Consider the following 23,404-nt stretch of genomic DNA (forward strand, 5'->3'; position numbering starts at 1 on the left):
CAATTTTTTTTCTTTCATGATTCAGATAGAGAATACCATTTTAAACAACTTTCTAATTTACTTCTATTATCTAAATTTGCATCATTCTCTTGATATTCTTTCCTGAAAAGCATATCCAGATAGACTCAGTAGCTAGTGATTGGTGACTGCAAATAGATGCCTCATGTGATTGGCTCACCCGTGTGCATTGCTATTTCTTTATCTAAGGATATCTAAAGAATGAAGCAAATTAGATAATAAAAGTAAATTGGAATGTTGTTTAAAATGGTATGCTCTGTCTAAATTATGTAAGAAAAATGTTGGGTGTAATGTCCCTTTAACAAGAGAGCAGATTATTATGGTGAAACTAATGCAAAAGTGCCAAAATGAACTAAAACTGGAAAAACCTCAGGGGTTCAAAAAAACAGAGTGTAAAAGTTATTTTTTACTAAGAAATGTATTTGTAATACAGTGATACATATATGTGAAGAGAGAAAGGTTGTCTCCTTTAACATACACTGTACACTGTATGTACTTCCATCTAGCTATATGAATAAGTATATGGTCAAATAAAAGCAGCACTAGAAATTTTGATAAACATTATTTTTGAGCACAGTTTATATCTGCATTGCTGATCAGTCGTGCATTTCCTTAATGACAGGTACAGCACCCACAATTGTTTTAATACTTATTGGGCGATCAAAACATAATTGACTTGTTTACAGCTATTATTGTGCCCTTTTTGAAAGAAAAAATAATAACAATAAAAAACTTTTAAACTAAAGTGGTTACTGAAGACTCAAAATAAATAGCTTACAAAATGTATTTCTTTAAAGGGATAGGAAAGTCAAAATTAAACTTGCAAGATTCAGATAGAGCAAGACATTTTAAGACACTTTTAAATTCACTTGTATTTTCAAATGTGCTTTGTTGTCTTGGTATCCCTTGTTGAAAAAGTATACGCACATATCCTATACTAGTGAGAGTTAGTTGCTGATTGGTGCCTGCACACATTTGTCTCTTTTGATTGGCTAACTAGATGTGTTTGGCTAGCTACCAGTAGTGCAATGCTGTTTCTTCGTCAAAGGATAACAAGATAATAAAGCAAATTTGATCATAGAACTACATTTGAAAGTCGTTTAAAATTGTATGTTCTATACAAATCATGAAATAAAATTTGAGCATCATGTCCCTTTATGTTTAACCCCAAAATTGTGTCTGCTCTATCTAAAGAAAAGTTTTAGAATATATTACATTGTTTTGATTTTTTATTTATTTATTTTGGAATATGGATGTTGCCTTGTTAAATAAACAAACTGTTGTGGGAGTTTTTCCTGTCAGCCAGTGAGCAATATCAACTTCCGTTGTATAGAATTATACACTTTCAGTTAGTTTTACTTTAAATGACCAGCCATGCCAAACACAATAAGTAAAGTAACTTTATATGCAACAAAGATAACCAAATATAACTTTCATGTCCCCATTAGGCATCCCCAAGGAACAACAAAACCTGTGAGGTAAAATAAATGACCACTCCTGTTGCAAGACTGTCCTATAGCAATAATTAACCTTAAACACTTACTAGAATAAGCCAATAATCTTTCCTCTTTCCCTGAGGTAGTGACACTTGTGACCTGCTGTGACACCCAGTCCACTATAAACTTCAGCATCTTCATGAAGAAAAGAAAAAAAATCTGTTGTGATGGTTTTTAATCTAATAAAATCATTATCACTCTAACCAATTTGACTTTAACCAACTTTGCTGATTTCTGACAGGAATTCCATTCCACTGAAATAGGAACTTGAATGTGATTGGTTTATCTAGTCACATGCTTTGACTCCTGTAACATACTAAAATAAAGCACATTATTTTTTGTGATGAGCACCTACTAATCCTCAGTAAGAATATTTAGGAGCCAGACATACTTTTAAGAACCAGACAGTGCTATTTGTCTATAGATATATGGAAAATAACCCAAAAAGTTAGGAGCCAGAGGTAAAATTCTAGAAACAAGCGGCTCCCTGGAGGTATCTGTATATAGATATATGGAGAATAAACCAAAAAATTCTAGGAGCCCTCCTGGGTTTGACAAAACCCTGAACAGGGGTGCAAAACTACTTTAATTATCAAAATTATAAATAGATTGAAAATTAAAATACCATTAGAATGTTTGACCTATACAGAATAAATCCACTTAAAAATAAAAGACACATACATATAAAATTGCTTCACAATATTGCAGCTATCCTTTAAGGGAAAAAAAACTGCAGTGTTGGGCACAACATCAATTAAAAAGTTACTACTCACCATGCTACTGTTATTCCTCCTTTGCCTGTAGCCCTCTTCAAAGTCAGTCTCTTGTTTTGACCCTTTACTGGTGCTAGTTAATGAAGCTCCATATCTTCATACTGGGTGCTACCATCTTGAACTTTAGGTATTTTTGGACCCTGTGGTTTTTTTTTTACAGCTACACTGTGCACTTTAGGTTAGGGAGCAAGATACAGTATCAACTACATTCTTGGATTTTGTTTTAAAATATATTTAAAACCATCAGCAATAATACACCACAATAAAACACCACAATGCAGAAATGTAAATCTCACGCTCTGCATCATACGCCCTTTCTTACCAAGTCAAAACTTTCATTTGCCCTCCTAACTATACTATACCGCCACATCCATTGGAAGAGTACTCACTCAAACATGCTTTTGATAGGCCGATTGTGTTGTCGTTCAAAAATCTACATTGATTGGTTGAAACTGATGTCCCTCAAGATCCAATCCTGTAGCACTTTTTGTGTCCGACCATCAGACTGTTTAATGACCTGCCCCTTCACACCCTGCGGTAGATAAAGCGGTATCCCTAGCAACCATACTCTACTAACTCCCCAGTGTTGAGATTGCGTAACTTGACCACATAATTTTGATCACATCGACCACAATCTACCAGCAACGCCTCCGGGACCTACTGGTAGATTCCGATCTACCTATTGGGCACCCCTGCTGTAGAACATTTTTAAAAGAAATTAACAACCTTTTAACTGCAATTGTTTTTCAATAGCCAAACTTTACCCTTCATTTGCCTTATCTGGAGTAACCAACCCGAGCTTGTGTGTGCAGACAACAAGGCTAGTAACAGTCATAATGTTAGAATAAAGTGTATTGTTTCGCAGTTGTTATCAGTTAAAGGCAATTAGAGAAATATATGTAATAGGGTTAGTCTTAGGATGTCATCAAGGTGCATTTCAAGTTCTAAAAATGAGAAAATCCACAATTTCCAGAGCTAAATTACATGAAAGTATATTATAAAATTGTTTTATTAAACGTAACTAAACATTTTATATAAAAAGCCTGTTATTTACTGTATCTTTAAACTCACAATACAACTCTTTAAAAGCCAACAGTCACTGATTTGTGAGAATGCCTAAGCCTCACTAAATGGCACCTGTACATGGTTAAAATAGGAGAACAGATTTGAAAAACAAGAGGTAAAGGCGCAAAAGGATAAACATGGTATTAGCCATGCTACTCTAATTGTGCCCAACAGTTTTATGTCCCTTTTATTTTTGATAGAGTGAAGTAATTTCTTTGAAACACAGCAGCTTAGTGACTGAAAATGCAAAGTAAAATTGGTATTTTAGTTGTTTTTTTTTAAAGGGATATTGTTGTAATAAAAAAAGCACTTAAAGTGAAAGTTAACCATAGCGTTTGTGAAACGCTGGGATTGACCATTAAAACAAATAAAGGGGACTTTCATTTATGAAGTACAGCATACTTCATGCAGAAAGCTCCTTTATTTGTTTCAAGTGATCGCCATTTTGAGCTGCCAAGTCAGCCCACGGCAGATCGCTGTTTTTCTAAGAGGTGACTTATCACCTCTTAGTAGGGTGACCATATTGCCTCTTTAAAAAGGGACACATATGAAAAATACATATGTCACGGCTGTTAAAAGAAATGTTTTGTATGGTCACTCTACCTCTTAGCAAATAGCTGGCTTGTCTCCCTGTGGCGCCGAATTTCACACACGCTATTTGCTAAGAGGTGAAAACGTTCTGCCGTGGGCTGTCTGAACAGCTCAGAGCGGTGATCGCTTGACACAAATAAAGAAGCTTTCTGCATGAAGTATTTTATACTTCATGAATGAAAATCCCCTTTGTTTCAATAGTCAATCCTAGCGCTTCACAAACGCTAGGGCTGACTTTCACTTTAAGCCAGGGAGACACTTGTTTCTAGAATTTTACCCCTGGCTCCTAACTTTTTAGGTTATTCTCCATATATCTATAGACAAATAGCACTGTCTGACTCCTAAATATTCTTACTGGCTCCTAAATTTTAAACAGATTTGTCAATCCTTGTACTAAGCAATGGATATAGCTTAAAAGGGACACTGAACCCAATTTTTTTCTTTTGTGATTCAGATAGAGCATGACATTTTAAGCAACTTACTAATTTACTCCTATTATCACATTTTCTTCATTCTCTTGGTATTGTTATTTGAAATGCAAGAATGTAAGTTTAGATGCCGGCCCATTTTTGGTGAACAACCTGGGTTGTTCTTGCTGATTGGTGGATACATTTATCCACCAATAAAATAGTGCTGTCCAGAGGACTGAAACAAAAAAAAGCTTAGATGCATTATTTTTCAAATAAAGATAGCAAGAGAAAGAAGACAAATTGAAAATAGGAGTAAATTAGAAAGTTACTTAAAGGGACAGTCTAGGCCAAAATAAACTTTCATGATTCAGATAGAGCATGTAATTTTAAACAATTTTCCAATTTACTTTTATCACCAATTTTGCTTTGTTCTCTTGGTATTCTTAGATGAAAGCTTAACCTAGGAGGTTCATATGCTAATTTCTTAGACCTTGAAGCCCACCTCTTTCAGATTGCATTTTAACAGTTTTTCACCACTAGAGGGTGTTAGTTCACGTATTTCATATAGATAACACTGTGCTCGTGCACGAGAAGTTATCTGGGAGCAGACACTGATTGGCTAGACTGCAAGTCTGTCAAAAGAACTGAAAAAAGGGGCAGTTTGCAGAGGCTTAGATACAAGATAATCACAGAGGTTAAAAGTATATTATTATAAATGTGTTAGTTATGCAAAACTGGGAAATGGGTAATAAAGGAATTATCTATCTTTTAAAACAATAAAAATTCTGGTGTAGACTGTCCCTTTAAAATTGCCTGCTCTATCTGAATCATGAAAGAACATAGGACATAAGTGATATTTCAAAAGGGGAGAGACTTTCTCTAGATAAACCAGGTTGTATCTTAAAGGCAATTTTATTGAAAACAATATTTATTATATATCCGGTTAAAACATATATACTATCGGCACATATCAATCAATCATGAACAAAATCAGAAAACAACAATATATTTCTTTAGGATATATAAACTGAGAAATATATTAATATAGAATATATTGTTACCGGTATCGATATGGATTAGTATTTCAATTGGATAACCTCTCAAACTAAAAATGTATCTATATACATAAATATATGTGTGAATTTAAAAAAATATATCCTAAAATCTTATATATAATGGTAAAGTTAAAAATATCAAATGATGAAATTAATAATACCAAATGATGAAATTAAAAATATATGTATAACAGATAATATAATCGGAAATTGATTGCCAGAGTGAGTTCTTTGAAGTGTTACATGAAGTTAGCTCTCAATTGATGATGGTTTAATAAGGGTTAACCAGTCCGTTACAAAGTTTGTCACAAAGCTTACACTGATTTTCAAAGAATTGTTACCCAGTGTCCACAATGTATCCAAATGGATCCAAATAGTATGTCTTCAATCTTTTTAAGGAAGGAAAGTAATACTTATGTTATAGACGGTTTCCACACTGAGCTATATGCGCCCGTTGTTACATAGACAACTTGAGTGTACAGAGCACTCTGTTTACTAGATATCAACCTCCAACGAAAGATACTTTGTTGCAAAGTATCTTTCATTGGGAGGTCAATATCTAGTAAACAGAGCGCTCTGTACACTCAAGTTGAACCTAACCACTGAAGATTTCTGGAAAAGCCGAAGGAGAAACATATTGCTGTTTGAAACTCTTCCGATAATCCGCTATTGCCATTGGATAGTTTGAAGACTACGTGACCTGCGGCGTCGATCACATCCATACAGGTGCACGGTAAAGTAACCGCAGAACTCTGGCGTGTCTCAACTGAAGGCTGCAAGCGGAGAAAGTCTGTCTTTCGTATTTCGGTGAGTTCATATGCAGTGTAAATAGCGATATAGAAATCCACACATCAGATAGGCAAATATTGGTTAGTGTGCATGGCTATTGGACTTGTCTATGTAACAACGGGCACATATAGCTCAGTGTGGAAACCGTCTATAACATTAACATAAACATTACTTTCCTTCCTTAAAAAGATTGAAGACATACTATTTGGATACATTGTGGACACTGGGTAACAATTCTTTGAAAATCAGTGTAAGCTTTGTGACAAACTTTGAAACGGACTGGTTAACCTTTATTAAACCATCATCAATTGAGAGCTAACTTCATGTAACACTTCATAGAACTCACTCTGGCGATCAATTTCAGATTATATTATCTGTTATACATATATTTTTAATTTCATCATTTGGTATTATTAATTTCATCATTTGATATTTTTAACTTTACCATTATATATAAGATTTTAGGATATATTTTTTTAAATTCACACATATATTTATGTATATAGATACATTTTTAGTTTGAGAGGTTCTCCAATTGAAATACTAATCCATATCGATATCGGTAACAATATATTCTATATTAATATATTTCTCAGTTTATATATCCTATAGAAATATATTGTTGTTTTCTGATTTTGTTCATGTTTGATTGATATGTACCGATAGTATATATTTTATATATTTTAACCAGATATATAATAAATATTGTTTTCAATAAAATTGCCTTTAAAATACAACCTGGTTTATCTAGACTCTCCCCTTTTGAAATACCATTTATGTCCTATGTGCGTACATTTTTAGAATTATGTTTTTATATATATTTAAATTACAGTAGGACATTTTTATTTTATTTATTTATTATATCCCATCCAGCAGCTTTTTTAGCGCTTCTCCCATGAAAACGTTTTAATCATCCATTTTTTGAGAGGTTTGGATATCACCCCTCTACTAAGGAGATAGCTAGGCTGGACATAGAGTATTTTCACATTATTGGCAATAAGGATTTTACCTTTTATTTTTTTTACTTTATTTGTGCTGGCCCATTACTTTGTGTCACAAGTTCTCAGCATGTCAGTGGGCAGTGGCTACAATAAGAATTTCTAAGTGCAACAAAACAACACAGTTTGTTTCTTTTTATGTTGAATTTGATTCAACATGCAGTTTTTTTTACTAAAGGAGCATTTATATTACTTTAAGGGTTGAAAAAGGTACTTTTCCTGTCTCTTAAAAAAAAAGACAGTGTACTGTGATTTAAAATAAACGTGTTTCCAATTATCCAATTTACCTGCTATTGTTTAAAAACAGCTCCTTTACTTTGATTTTGTCATTTGACGATTGAATCCCCACCTATACTGAATTTTTTTTATCATAATGATATAGAAAAGTTTTGTAAACAAGAAGGTCTAGAAGTAATACTTATCTCCTTATGCAGGGTTCTTGATGTGAAAGATTGAAACCAACATTTTAATATAAGGTCTAAAAAAATCCAAAAGATTTTGCATGATTTATCACCATGCCAGTGAGCTTTTGAATAATAGGCCCTAAGCATTGGTGTCACTGTGTATGAAGACATATGATTGTGAGGATTTGAGTAAATATAATGAGATAAGATAATGATGTTTGCTCTTATTGCAAGCTCAGCCATTTAACTGGATGTGGTTTTACAAAGCAGACAACTATTTCATATACAAAAATATGCCTTAAGAAACAATTTCCCATAATTTTTAAACCTGCAGCTGGTATAACAAGTCATTGTAAAACACATTCGAGGGAAACCAATTTTACAATACAATGTCCCTTTAACATTGGAAATAATTAGCCAAGCCTACAACTAAAATCGTTGCACCAATCTTTATGAAAATTATCATGCATATATATCTCAAGATTGTTGGAATGTTAGGATTAAGGTTTGCTCTTTTTAACTTATAAAAATATGCATGCATGCCTCCTGGATATATACAAATTTGTATTTACCTATGCAGTTAAAGGGACACTGAACCCACATTTTTTTCTTTCATGATTCAGACGGAGCATGCAATTTTAAGCAAATTTCTAATTTACTCCTATTATCAATTTTTCTTCGTTCTCTTGCTATGTTTATTTGAAAAATAAGGCATCTAGGCATTTTTTTGGAGTTCAGTACTCTGGTCAGCACTTGTTTATTGGTAGATGAATTTATCCACCAATCAGCAAGAACAACCTAGGTTGTTCACCAAAAATGGGCCGGCATCTAAACTTACATTCTTGCATTTCAAATAAAGATACCAAAAGAATGAAGAAAATTTGATAATAGGAGTAAATTAGAAAGTTGCTTAAAATTTCATACTCTATCTGAATCACGAAATAAAACATTTGGGTTCAGTGTCCCTTTAACTGATTTGTAAACATCTATAGCTGGTCTGCCCTAAAACAGGTCAGCTAATTGATATTTCACAAACTAATTTAAAGGTGTCATATTAGGCATCAGCTCACCTTCAGAAAACACCAACATTTAAAATTTTATATCTATACTTTTCAAAAACAATTAAAATAGAAAATTAAATGTATAAGTTGTGTCACTTTGCACCAACTTGCAATTTATTAGATCTAAAAGATTTACCATAACAATATTAGATATATTTTAACATTACACCATTCTGATTTCTTAGAGGGATGTCAAATAATTTTGACAATGTATGCTGCTCCTACAATTAAAAAAAAAGCACCAAAGGAGTATGCTAAATAATATTTCACAAAATATCTATTTTTACCCAGATCTCCCATTTATTATGATTCCTGCATTTTTATTAGTACGCAAACATGAATCTATGAGACCTAATATCAAAAACACAACACAATGGGGCTGTGGTTTTCTGCCAGATGATCATTATTACAATATGACAAACAGTTGAGAGTTACACAGACATGGAACACCTTGTTCTCAATGGTGGGATCTCATTTAAATGTGGGGTCTTGATATATTTCTAAGGTAAGGGGACAAAAAGGGCTCTTTAAAATTGTCATAACGCCCAAAATAGAACCACTACTATGAGGTGTTTTTCCTTGTTATTAATATTAACTGATAGCTGAACAGACACAATCTGAAGGAACAGGATTGCCACTTTTAAATAAGGGGTCTCAAGTTTGTTTATGTATGATGCAGGGCAATAGAGGTGATACCCAACCCCCTGATGTTTTTCCTCATGCCCATAGTTCTGTCAGGTGTTCACTGCTCTCATGGTGATCAGCTGATAGCCAACTGAACATGTGATCCCTCCTTTTAAAAAGATGGGTTACTTGTCCAATCATATTGCTTTCTTGGGGGAGTACAAGTCTCAGCTAAAGGCCTGAGCATTGTAAAAGTTGCCTAGTAGACATACTGTAGTATAGCAATTGATATAGCACTCACCTACTATCTAAAAGGTAAATTAGACCCCTCATTTAAAAATTGGTAAATACCTGTTTCATGTGAGTGGCAGGGCGTGTGCGTAGCATGTTGTCTTTCTCTCTTTCTGAGCCACTGCCCCATACAGTAAAAGCATTATGCAGGCATTTGCCATTTTTATACACTTATATACTGACAGGTATGAGGCCCCTATTTCTAAACTGTGTTTTATTGGGGGAGATGGGGGACCTTAAAAGGGACCCTCCCCTTTTAATCAGACACTGCACTTTTTCTTAGTGGGACAGTCATCATTATCAAAAACTACCCTGCAATAAAATCATATGCAACAGGAATGCATCATAACCCTAATAGTATTACAAACTTCAGTATTTTAAAAATAATGTATCTTCAAAAAAAAATAAAAAAAGTATATGTATTATTATTTATTATTTTTGATTGGTAAGTTAAAATTTTGTAATTTCCTTAACACTAATTGAGACTGCGAGTGTCTGAGTGTATTATATACACTCACACATATACAAACCTAAAAACACTTGTGTGACATCAATACACACACATCTGACTTTTTACATTTTACTTAACACATTTTATCATGGAAAACTATCTGTAATAATTCACTTTATATTGTACCATTCAACGTAGTAATTTCTCACCATTTTACACTGTACCTGGCTATTTCCCCATGGCAAAGGTTATCAGACATATTTCAACATATGTAGCAGTGTGATTAACAAAAAAATGGGGTCAAGCCTTGAGGGATGTACACAACCCGTTTGTGAAACAGAATGTTTATAATGATTGATGTCAATGTCTGTCCTAATATTTTTTTCTGTTTAGACATCACAGTAAATACTTAAAGTTTTAAATCTGAAGTAACTAGAAATCATGTTAAAGTATATTAAATTCCCATTTAAACTATTTTTGCTTAAATCCGTTATTAATAATAATAATAATAAATGCCTTTTTTTGGAAAAATGTCATTCCAAAAATATCCACCTTCCCATAGACAGAGAATGAGCTTAGTTTGTTAAGAGTAAGTAAATTGGAATATTTTATAATCTATGCTCTATCTCAGCTGTGGCCAAGTGCCTGTTCAAGGGCTACATACGGCCCTTAGTACTAGTTTTGTGGCCCTTTGGGAAAAGCAGAACTAACAACATGCGTGCTTTAGGGTGTCTATAAGAAAACTCTGGAGGAAAGAGCAGTAGACAGAAAGTACCCTGCAACCTTAACTAAATCTGGCCCTGGTACTACTGAAACGTTTTAGGAAATATGTTTGTTTGCCTAATAGCTATAATTTTATGTATGCGTTTTTTAAGCTTCTAAAACATTGATCGGCGGCCCTCATGTGCTAGGAAGCTGGCCATCACTGCTCTACCTGGATCATAAAACTTTAGTTTTCACTTCAGTGTTCTTTCTACTAATAGGGCAGCATGACAACACAGGACCACTCATTTGAAAAATCAGAATTACTGATTTCAAATAAGATGTTGTGGATGGCAACTTAAAGCATACCCTATACCCTTGATCTAGTTTCAGGGTAATAATGGTTGGGTCATGTGATCACTAGAGTCATCAGCTGATAGCTACCTAGGCATGTGACACGGAGTTTTAGAATGCTTCCATGAACACATGCAACAAGCTCTCGTTTGTGAATAATCATATTGTTTTTACAATTAAAATAAAACATTTTGTACACTGTACAGCCCTCACTAGTGTATGTCTGAGTGTGTGTCCCTCCTGATCATCTTGTTAAATAGGACAGGGCTTGACAAGCCAAGGTGCTATGGAACCATTAGCCTATACATATTAGTCTATGATGGCCAAAATTTTCTGGCTTCCAAAATGTATGGGCTGGCTCCTAGATTTTGAACAAATTTGTCAATGCCTGACATAGGATAATATAAACAAAGGATGGCCTAATATACCACAAGCAAGCTGAAGCATTTGGTTGAGAACAACTTCAATTACCTACAAAGGTAATTAAAATTATTAACATGGAAAACGCTCATAAGATTGGATCTCATAGGCTTCTACCTAATGGGAAGGCACCTTCCCTCTCCTACAGACAGTCTTGTATAACTGAGGCTATCCTCTATAAGTATATTACTGAAAGAGGTTAGATATCCCTAGCTCTGGACAAATAGGTATTGTATTATTAAACAATGTTCCAATTGGCTTTATTCTCTAGGTATTCTTTGACAAAGGAGCAGCAATAAACTACTGGGAGCTAGATGAACACATCTGGTGAGCTAATGACATATATTTTATTAAAATACCCTCTTTTATATGCAAGAAAGAATAAAAAATGTAATATTCTCTTATAATAAATTGTATATATATACATATATATATATACACACATATATATATAAAACACACACTCAATATACCATCTTTTTTTTTTTTTTTTTCAAATATACCATCTTTTAATAAGGCTTCAGATTTTCTGTGTTGCTCACACAGTGAAAACTGAGCCACCCCATATTTGCGCATTAACCATTATACTTAAAGGGACACTAAACGCTGCAAAAAACTTTTCTTCAATCGCTATATCCATATCTAACAATTATATATGTAAATTGCTTTGCGTGTCAGATGGACATATGCCTCTACAAAAATGTATTGATTTCCAAACCCACCGTTCTCAGATTATTTTTCATCCACGAATCGTTTACGATAACCTGAGTTATCAAAATGTCAGATTTCGGCCGTAATGTGCATGAGCGATCTTATGAACTCGTCATGCAATACGTCACGCTCCATCGTATGGAGCTTTGTATGGGTAAGCGTGGTATTGAAGGTACAATCTGCACATGTGCGAATGACTGTATCGTATTGCGCATGTGCCGGGTGACAAAATGGGATAATTATATGCACGAAAATGGATTATGATTGGAGATTCATTTTGGTATTGAACGCACCATAAACGGGGGTTTGGCTTCAGTGACGTCATTCTCGAAATCTAAAATATAATTTTATTAGACTTATAACACTTGTTTTCATGTCAAAGTGGGTAAGTTTTGAAATATAAGCGTTTGTGATACAATTGTGATGATCTAATTGAACATAAAAATGAAAAGTTTTGGAATTCTTTAAGAATGTTTACACAACAAATGGTGAAATCAGAAATCAGGACTGTACTCACTAGTACAGGGTTCTTCAAACTACGGGTCGGGACCCATTACTGGGTCGCATCACCATGTTTACTGGGTCACGACTTGTGTGTGTGTATGTTGTAGGAGAGTGTGTGTGGTGTGTGTTTTATATGATAGTGTGTGGTGTGGTGTGTGTGTGTTGCATGAGAGTGTGTGTGTGGTGTGTTTTATATGATAGTGTGTGTGTTATATGAGAGTGTGTGGTGTGTGTGTTGCGAGAGTGTGTGTGTGTGTTACTACCTTTCACAACACTGTAAAAGTTTGACTACAATCAGGAATAAAGTACACATATTTATTCACTTTATCAAAAATTGCAGCTATCTTGTATATTACTACAGAAATTTTCAAGCACAAACATAGGGTCACAAATGTATGTGGTATCATGGCACTGGGTCTTGGGGGGGAGTTTGAAGAACACTGCACTAGTACACAGAATAGGTAAGAAGTACAATGATTAAAAAAAAAAAAGTAAAATAAAAATGACAAATCAACATCAGCAAGACAATGGGGCATATTTCTAAAGACCGCTGCACCATAACTTGTCCGCCTGCTCTGAGGCGGAGGACAGAAATCGTCAGAAATCAACCCGATCAAATGCGATCGGGTTGATTGACACCCCCTGCTAGAGGCCAATTGGCCACGAATCTGCAGGGGGCGGTATTGCACCAGCAGTTCACAAGAACTGCTGGTGCAATGATAAATGCTGAGAGCATACGCTGTCGGCATTTATCAATGTGCAGCGGACATGATCTGCTGTATCGGATCATGTGCGCTCGCACCATCATAAATAGGCCCAAATGTATCTACTGGCAAAAAAAGAAGTTGACAATTTTAAACTTAAACAAGATGTTGACAACATGTATGTGCAAAAAAAAAAATGTTTATATAAAGACGTCAAATTTAAGCTGAATATTTCCATTAAGCAAGAGCTAAAAACAGGCATTTCCAATAACATAAGTATATTCAAATGTTACATATTTTGGTATATGTGAAGATGCTATATACCAGACTAGAGTATTTCTCATCTTCTTTCCTCAAGTACAGGCAACAGGACACATTTTAAGGCTTTGAAACTTGGTCAACAGCATTTTTAACACACCAAATACATAAATAGTGTCCTATATTTTCAGTGGGAAGCGATAGTAGTGTGCTCATTGTGCTTGTATTACTGTTAAATGCTGTGCTCATGTTTAAATTGAAATACTGCTTAGGCTTTTACCACTTTTGAAAAATACACATTGCTTGCTATTGTGCATGGATTTCATTGCGGGGACATTTTTTAGATTATATTTTTAATATACAAAATTAAATGTTTCACTACTCATCTTGCTTCCTTTTTCTTTAATATACCCAAAACATTATTTTTCCAGAGGGTTGCCGTGCATTCTGCAGACTTCTGACATAGCTACATGTTACGCAGTGATTGCTTAAAAGGGAAATAAAACTCAAAATCAAATTCCTTATAAAATGTTTGCTTAAAAGGGACATGAAAGTAAAAAATAATTCAAATCAAAGAAACAGTAAACTAAACTTTAAGCATTCATCAAATTAATCTAAATGCTTACATTCTGTTAAAGGACCAGTCAACATTGTAGATTTGCATAAACAACAAATGCATGATAAGAAGACAATGCAATAGCACTTAGTCTGAACTTCAAATGAGTACTAGATTTTTGTTAAATAAATTGCAAAGTTATGTCTATTTCCACTCCCCCTGTATCATGTGACAGCCATCAGCCAATCACAAATGCATATACGTATATGCTATGAATTCTGGCACATGCTCAGTAGGAGTTGGTGACTCAAAAAGTGTAAATATAAAAAGACTGTGCACATTTTGTTAATGGAAGTAAATTGGAAAGTTGTTTAAAATTGCATGCTGTATCAGAATCATGAAGTTTAATTTTTACTTGAGTGTCCCTTTAAGTACAAACCAATGTACTTTACATTTATCATTTAGTTTGACTGCTTTTGATATCAAGTACTAATAAAATTGGGTTTGCACACATATCTGACCATGAATTGGCCACCAATGATAAACATATTCATATGCAAGAGGGTTTTAAATGGGTGTATCCTTGGACTGCTCAGGGTGCAAACCCCTGAAAATTGAGTAAATCACAATTTTTGCAATTCAGTGCTTATTTGCAGATACATTTTATACAAATATATAAAAAAAAATTATATATATATATATATATATATCTATCTATCTCCCTTTAAAGCGTCAGCTCATTTATGTGTGCACTTAATTGGCCGCAGCCAAGTATATCAGATAAACAATACTCAAATGGCTTTTCAAGTAGTTTGTTCTAGAACTGCAAATTAATACAAATGTTGCTAACAATGACAATTTCCACAGTTTCTATGCTTAAATGACATTTTTGGCTCAGAATTGGTTTCACCATAATTATCCACAATCTTGTTAAGTGCACCCACATATATTATATACTGTTTTATTAGACAAACATTTTCTGTACCTATGTAGTAAAGGTACCACAAGAAAGCCTACATGGTACAGAAAATAACAATAAATAGGAATTTAATACTGAAAAATAGGGAAAATAAAGAAAAATACCTCCAAATAGATTAATTATGTTGTCCTGATTTCTGGAATATACCATATGCCTAGGTTTCCAAGTAATTTATAGTAAATATAGGCCAAATACTACAAGGATGAAATTATTGATTAACATTTGCTAAACAAAAAATGACTTGTAATTTTTGACATGTGATCACTGTAACTGGCAGCCACAGTGATCACATGACCATGGGGCACTTTATGGGGCATTACTGGACTGTCTCACTTTTGAGACATCCAGTGATTGCACAGCGAGTATTATACCAGCATTCATTGCGTGTGATCACTGTGACACCCAGTTGCAGTGATCACATATTAAAAATGACAAGCCCTTGCTTGTTGACACCTCTTTCTCTCCCTGTGAGCATGTACAATTAAAAGTGTTAAAATGTATTTTAATAAAGTGTATTTAATGCCATCCAATTCGTATCAATACTTCATAGGACAGAGTAGAACCTTTAAACTTGATTAATATTTTTTTGCTTGTTTTACAATTTGTCTCTTGTTAGCTGACACTATACAGTGATGAATTTGTGTCGTCCCTAGGTACTGGGAAATCTGTTAAACCTAATTTCACTTGTTTGTCTCATGTATTTCTTAATGCTGGAGTCCAAAAAAAAAAAAAGGTGTCATGAAAACATCTGGAGAGCACAAGATTGGTTGACATCATGCCACAGAACTATCCCTCAAAACAGGCTGTCCCTAAATGCTTGTGCATTAAACATAAGCCTTGTTCAGGTAATGACCCTGCACTGTGTATCGGGAAATCTTTTCCATTTCTTGTTAACTCAATTCCTACCTCTTCTGCAGTGAATGTCTACATAGCCTGGAAACTAAGTGCCAAAAGTCAACTGTCTAACTAGGTAATTGTGCATGTTTTAAGTTTTGAAACAGATAAATCAACTATGGTACAGGTACATAAAAAAGTAGAAGAAAAAAACTATAAAAAGTAGAGTGAGATGTAATTTTTTACATTTCCTCGTCATAAACATGTCACAAAATATCAGCAATGCAAGAATTCTATGCACAAGACGGGCATCCGGGAACCAATACACTAAAGCAATCTCTTAAAGTGATAGTCAACTATATTACATTATCTATATGGCAATCAATAGTGATTTAAGTGTTAAACAAAACTGTATAGTTATTTTTCAGAAAAAGTAAAAAAAAAAAACAACTTTATAATAGTTGTCAATCAACACCCTTCCCTCCATCTCCATGGCTTCTCTGTGAAACAAACTAGTGATGTATATATTTTATCAAAACTATATATCGTTTTTAGTAGACAACCAAAAGGTATTGAGCTAGGCCCATTTTGGTATATTTTATGCCACTGTATCGCTGCTAAATCCGATCATATAAAAAAAAAATTGTTGGGTTTTTCATAAACTTTGAGTTTCTCACTGAAATTATTTACACACTGCTTGTGCAGTTATAACACAAATGGATGTAAAAGCGTCTCTGGGTTCCCATTTGATCAGAAATAAACATGCATGGCTTTGCCATTGCTTTTTGGTAATTAGAGGCCGACTAATTGCAGCTGCGCACCATACTTCTAAAATTCCTGGCACTAAAGGTGTTAATTAGAGCAAGGGTTATAGTGTTCTAGAGTAAGGTTTACCCTCCCAACTGACAACACCCACCTCCCTGATCCATCTCAAACAGCTCTATCCCCCCACCACCATCTTAGGTACTGGCAGACAGTTTGCCAGTACTGTATTAACTTTTAGGGCTTTACCAACGCCTTACAATATTTTCACAAACAAGTAAAAAAAAAAAAAAGTATGTCTGTGTGTGTAAGAAATCATAAAAATACTAACCTTATGAACAGAAAAGCTATTAATATATGGAACAGAGGATTGACTTGCAGTATGGTTATAGCATTCTTTAATGGAAATATTACACTTTGTTTGGAAGTGCCTGGAGTATCCACTGCTAGTTACTATCATGGCTTTTGTTTTGCGGTTCTTTACATGATAATGTAAAGCTAATAAGGGACAGATATCTGGAAGGGCTAGGCTTGTGCATCCTGCCATGTAAACTTCTAGGGTTAAATTAAAGGAAACGGTAGCAAAATAAACAAAAGTATATGCACTTGTTTTGTTATGGCACATGATTAAACATTTTATATACCAAACTCAAGTGTTAACTGTCCCTTTAAAAATGTCCTAAACATGGGGAATGATTTAATAAAGACATCGCCTCTCACTTCACATAACAGTTTCAACTGTTAGATTTCAAAGGGAGATGAAACTCAAAAAGCAAAAATCTTGGGATGAATTTACTGTATACTTTAAAGTTATGTATTGTGGTATGTGGGTCAGAGCATCCCTTTTTTAAAAGTAAGTTTTCATTTCCTTTAACATCATAAGCTTAAAACTATATCCATTTTTTTTCGCTCATAAAAGTATCAAAATGTATTTGGGTAAAATATACACTTAAATTAAAAATAAACTTCAAAATGTACAGTAGGATAACATTCATTTAATCATAATCTGTTTTAACTATTAATGAGAACACATTTCACCACTACTACCTTACAATATGTTAGTCAGACAATAAAATAATACTTTGTAAGGAGAGAATAAGTATTTTCAAAATAAATAGTTTACACACACACTACTTCAGCATTAAAAATGGCAGATTTAAAAATGCAAATACTTTAAGGTTTATGTAACAATATAAAGGTCAGCGGCAGAACTACCTTTGGTGTAGCACCAGGGCAATAGCCGCCACTATACACAACAGGTGTGTGCAGAATTTGTATGATCCTAATGCCGGTTGCAGGTACAGTATATTTATCCTCAAAATCATTATAAATAGCAGCATGTATATTATTACTATTGCTAATTACTGAGTTGGCAAAAACATTTTGCACTAGGGCCCTCTGTTGAGTAGGTCTGTTACTGATAAATGAGATATAGAATATATATATATAAAGTACATTAAAATATATATATATATGGGCTGCAAACTTCCATTAGTCCAAACAAGTAACGATAGTAGTGGGAGTGAGGTATACACCACTGTGTACCACACCCTAAGGGGGCGCCACCATAACACAGAAACAAATAACAAAAGATACACAAAAAATGATGTAACCAGTATTTATAAAACAATAATACCAGATATACCAATCAATAGTAATTTTTGGGAAAGTGGTTCCAAAACAGGTGAATCCAAAAACAATATGGCAGCTCTCAGTCATAGGATGGTCTTCCTGTGGTGTTGATAACTTTTTCCAGTTTCTTTTTCCAAACAAGTAACAAAACTGCAGTGTACAAGCGAGAAATTTGGCTTTGATGGACTAGTAACCTTTTTTTACTAGGCTATGTCATATCATTTGTGTGTGTGTGTCAGTGTACAGATAGAACTGAAAGACTTGTATGTAGTACTATAATCTTTATGAATGCATTTCCCAACTCATAAAAAAATAGTTGGATGTGAGGTTTTATATATTTGTGTGCCTAAAATTGTTTATACACCTCTATGTTTACTGTAAAAGCCATGTGGCTCAGTAGCAGTAAGTGTAAATGAAATATATTACACAATAAATGAAACAATTCTAGAGCCCAGTACTGTGCCAAATATCTACTGATCAAGTTCATAATTATTTTAATCTCAATTAAAGCATTTAAATCACTTATTCAATAAATGAAATCAGTAACAGACATGATGGAACAGAGATATTCAGATTTGATTATTAAAATGTGCATGTTTATGTCTCATACAAGAATACAGCAAAAGCTTTTGTACAGGCCTACAGTGACTGAGCTAAAATGGAGAATGACTCAGAGCTAGAGGGGAGTAGCTGAGGTCAGGGTCAAGGTCACATGCCTCTGCCACTTAAAAATACATCTACTGTTTAGTAGAGGTTGCCTTTTTTCAGATCTGCTCAGTCCTTACATATTTTGGTCTTCAAAGCAAAAACAAAAATATACAAAACACTGCCAGGGTGGTTAACCCTATAAACGGATGAAATAAACAGACAACTACCATGCATGGCAAGCATCCAATTTAATATTGCTGTAAAAATAAAAAGAATCTAAATGTGATAGACAATAGGGTAAAAAATATATACAAGTTACTATAGCATTGGCCTAATAGCACAGAAAATTCTGCACTCACATGCTTGACAGTATACACTTTATTTGCTCTTGATGTACTTTTTAAATGGACATTCTGATCTAATAATAAAACGCTCTAATTTCTGCAAAATCAGGAGTGTCAAAATGCCGTTTTATATCACTTTACCCAATTATTTCCTTAAAGAAACAATCAACTCAGTTTTCCTATAGCTCATCAAAAAGAAAGTACTGTAGTTTAAAAAGTGTTATAATTTTTTTATTACAAACTTTGGATGCTGAATAAACCTACTTTTTCTTGTAAGATTTGTAAAGGTTTGTTCCTCTCAGCCAATGAAACTGAGGAAATGTATCAATCGACCAGTGACAACTAGGCATCTCACCTGTTCCTACTTTCCGGCTGCTTTTGCTTAACTTTTATAAAAATATTCCTAACATTGTTGCTGCACATTTCCTATTCATGATAAATTTCTTGCCTACAATGTACTCTTAAATGCAGCGACTATAAAAGTCATAGCTTCATTATAGATACCAATTTGTCTAGAAAAACTAAAGTTGGTCCAAAAATCTCATTAGTAAAATCAGTTAAAAAATATTATTCAGAATAAAAATCTTTTGATTCCATAAAAGCACAAGTACCACTTGGTAACAAAGAGTTAATTCCTTTATTATATCGAGAGTTAATTCCTTTACTATGTCAGACATTTGGAGCAGTGAAACGCAAATGGCATTTTAAAAATAAAATCAGTGTATGCAGTGAACAGGAGTCATGTTATAAACTAAGTCTTCAAAGGAAATAAAAAAGGGAAGAGAAGGAATGGATTACACCAATATCTATGACATCTTTGGACTGCTGTATAAAAACAGATGATTGCCCTTTAATGAACCCACTTGAGTAAAGATTCATGCAATAAATTGCATATGTATTTCTTTTAGCACAGATCCTCTAGTGGGCAGAAAGAATACAATATCCACATGGGCAAGTACAATGCCAAATACACTGTAGTGAAAATCATACACATGCCTAAGAGAATGCTTAAAATAACCATCTAAATATATTGAAATAAGACTATAAACGTGTTGTTTTATCCAAGAAGCATTATTCCCTATTCTGTCTGAGAGATATTACAGGCACAGAGGCAGTGCCAACCCTTCTAGTCATCACCCTCACCCCCCTCTCAGTTTCTGCTTTTTTTCCCTTGTGCCAGCGACATGCATACATATATTTATGTTATGGATATTGATCGTGATCTGTCTGCAAGGAGCAAATGGCTGCAAATGGGAAGAAACAATATGACCCCTCCCTCCCTTCCCCCAACCTTGTGAACTTCAGGTGACCGACTGGGGCTTGGATACAGGCAGTGAAAGCAGAGATATACTGAACCTCAGCTGAACTTATACAGAATAAAATAGAATGGCATTACAGTATTTATACATTTACAATATGTATCTACTATAAAAACTTGACCAATAGGATGGACCTTGGGAAGGAAAGACATGTGAAATATATTCAGTATACATACTGCATGTATAAAATTAAGCATATCAAATCAAGATCATTTTTCACTATAATATAAAAGTGGATTTTGCAAGGCCTGTGTATCTCTATATATTACAAAAATGCAATTAGCCTTACAATAAGAGCATGTGGATTTAAACTGTTAATAAAGGTGATCCACTCAGCATAAAGATATTCTGCAAGGCCAATAATTCTATAAAAAATAATAATCTATAACTACTTTAAAAACAAAACATAATAAGGAAGATTAAATTAAATCCATGGTCAGAAATGGAACAGCACCAAGAGACATGGTTTGTCAAACATTACTGAGCACATTGTTATCCCATTCTCAGCCAAAAGATGCATACTGTATATATATATATATATATATATATATATATATATATACACATATACATTTGGCTGCCAGAGAGGAATAGAACAACATGTGATGCAAAACGTTTTAGCACCTTATAGCAGTCAACGTGTTAAATGCCCCCTAATTTTAAAAAAAGTTAGGGGGAGTGGGAGAAATTGTTTCAGCTATTTAGCGAGCCCAGCACTACACCTCTGCTTTATGTCATAGACTGAATAAGGGAGATATAAAAAGTTAACAGTTTCGCGATGAATAATTTGTTTTTGTTAAAAAGAACTTGTATGCCTTGTGCTGCATGCATATGACTGTGTCTGGGGATTGTCATGCACAGCTCTGCTATGGAAACTATTGCACTGCTTGCTGTAGTCTGGGGCACTTAAGTCTGACTCATTTGACCCTTGCGTATACTAATGCGCCCAGGCTACAAACCTCTAGTTGAAGTACAGTCAGGAACCCTCTACCTAGACACCCCTGTTTTACTTCCCCTTTTCCCCTCCTCTGATTATCCCACCCCTTGGGTTTCTCGCACAAGCCTCCTCCTCGCCCGCCCTCCCCCTTTGCATCTGCTGCTGCCTCTCCTCCCGGGGCCGACAGGCTCAGCAGCCGGAGCTTGGCCGCAACCTTTACCCGGGGACAGAGCCCTATTGATTCCGGGCACAGCAGCTGCCTGCATGCAGAATCCCCAGCAAAGAAGTATAGGCACCATAACTGAGGGGGGAGGCTACAACACGGGTGCAAGGTGGGGTAACGAAGTACGAAGGGGACAACACATACAAACATATATATAAGATTATGGGGGGATGATTAAAAAAATAGAAGCTGAGGGTTGATCATCACCAACATGGCTGCCTTGCTCAGACCTAAAAAGAGGAATAACCCAGGGCTTTGCTCTGTCTTTGTCAGTTTCACCTCTGTAACCCTAAACTAAAGCAGAAAAGCACGCAGGAAGCTGCAGACACAGCGAAAACAACACACACGGAAAAAAAAACAATCTGCAATCCTTTTGACTTACGTGAAGGCAAGCGTTTAGGTTGCTCCTGCTTCCTCCTGGGCATTTTCTCCCCTGTCTTTTTTTTATTCCTTAAATATGTAGAGATCTGAATTATTATTTTTCTCCCCAAGTCGATCACATTATTCCCCCGGTAGGTAAAATAGAAGCGAGATGCAAAGAAAAGGGTTCTGTGCAATATGATCAGAGCTGGGTCCTGGAGTCAGGGAGCTTGGTTGTTGCACCTGGCTTGTCCTCCCTTTCACCTCCCTCCCCCAGTCGTAATAAATATTCTTCAATGGGGAATGAATGTGATCTATACGTGTGTGTTGTGTATGTAAGGGCTACATCATGGTGATGAGCTGTGCTGCTGCCGTTGGCAATGGCTGCTCCCTGTGTGCTTTCAAGCCCCTAACACTAATGCAAGGATCAAAGGGCAGCAGTGGCGGCGGTAGAGCACACACATGCACTCTCATACACATATGGAGGGGCAGCCTCCCAGTCTGAGACATACAGCAGACAAGCTCACAGCCAAGGCTGGGTCACAGTGCAGAGCTGCCCTAGGCTCTCTCCTCCTCCCCTTGCACTTTGCACACCCTGCTCCCCTCTGTAGCTTCTGTAGGGATGTAAAAGGACTGCAGCAAACCCTCACATGAGCTTATGTCTATTGTCAAAGAGGCAAAATCATTTTAAATTAGTCATAATAAAAACTTATTTTCTTTACTAATATTAATTTGTGTTTTTTTGTTTTGTTTTTTTAAATTTGCCTGAAAATGTATAAGGATTTATACATTTTGATTATAGCAGATTTTAACCCTTTGTCTGTCAGACGGGGCTGCAATGGAATGTGTAATGACAGCATCAAACCCTGCTTTCTTCTTATTGGTATCACTAGCAAAGCTAAGATGCAGATTAATGTTAAAAAAAATCATTTAAAAAAAGTTATTTTCTCCCTCTATCCATCTTTTTCCCCTACTGTTTCTTTTAATAACAATGTTGAGGATATTTTCATTTTAAGAAGTTTTCCTAAACTAATTATAACAAATGCAAATTAAATATAAAACCAAAATAATTTCACTATATTTTCATCTGAGTCTTTTAAAATATATTTAGAGTTCAAACTGACCTGCGAT

At 34.8% G+C, this 23,404-nt stretch overlaps 1 protein-coding gene across 1 annotated transcript in view; it reads right to left on the minus strand.

Moving 5' to 3' along the window:
• Window positions 1–22,740, minus strand: part of ZNF827 (zinc finger protein 827) — a 577,489-nt gene extending 554,749 nt beyond the window's left edge. Inside the window, exon 1 of the mRNA XM_053703710.1 lies at window positions 22,296–22,740. Coding sequence (XP_053559685.1) covers window positions 22,296–22,338 — 43 coding nt within the window. The 5' untranslated portion in view covers window positions 22,339–22,740. The remainder of the gene's footprint in view (window positions 1–22,295) is intronic.
• Between the last annotated feature and the right edge of the window lie 664 nt (window positions 22,741–23,404).

Source organism: Bombina bombina, chromosome 2 (genome assembly GCF_027579735.1).
Source record: "Bombina bombina isolate aBomBom1 chromosome 2, aBomBom1.pri, whole genome shotgun sequence".
Lineage (NCBI taxonomy): Eukaryota > Metazoa > Chordata > Amphibia > Anura > Bombinatoridae > Bombina > Bombina bombina.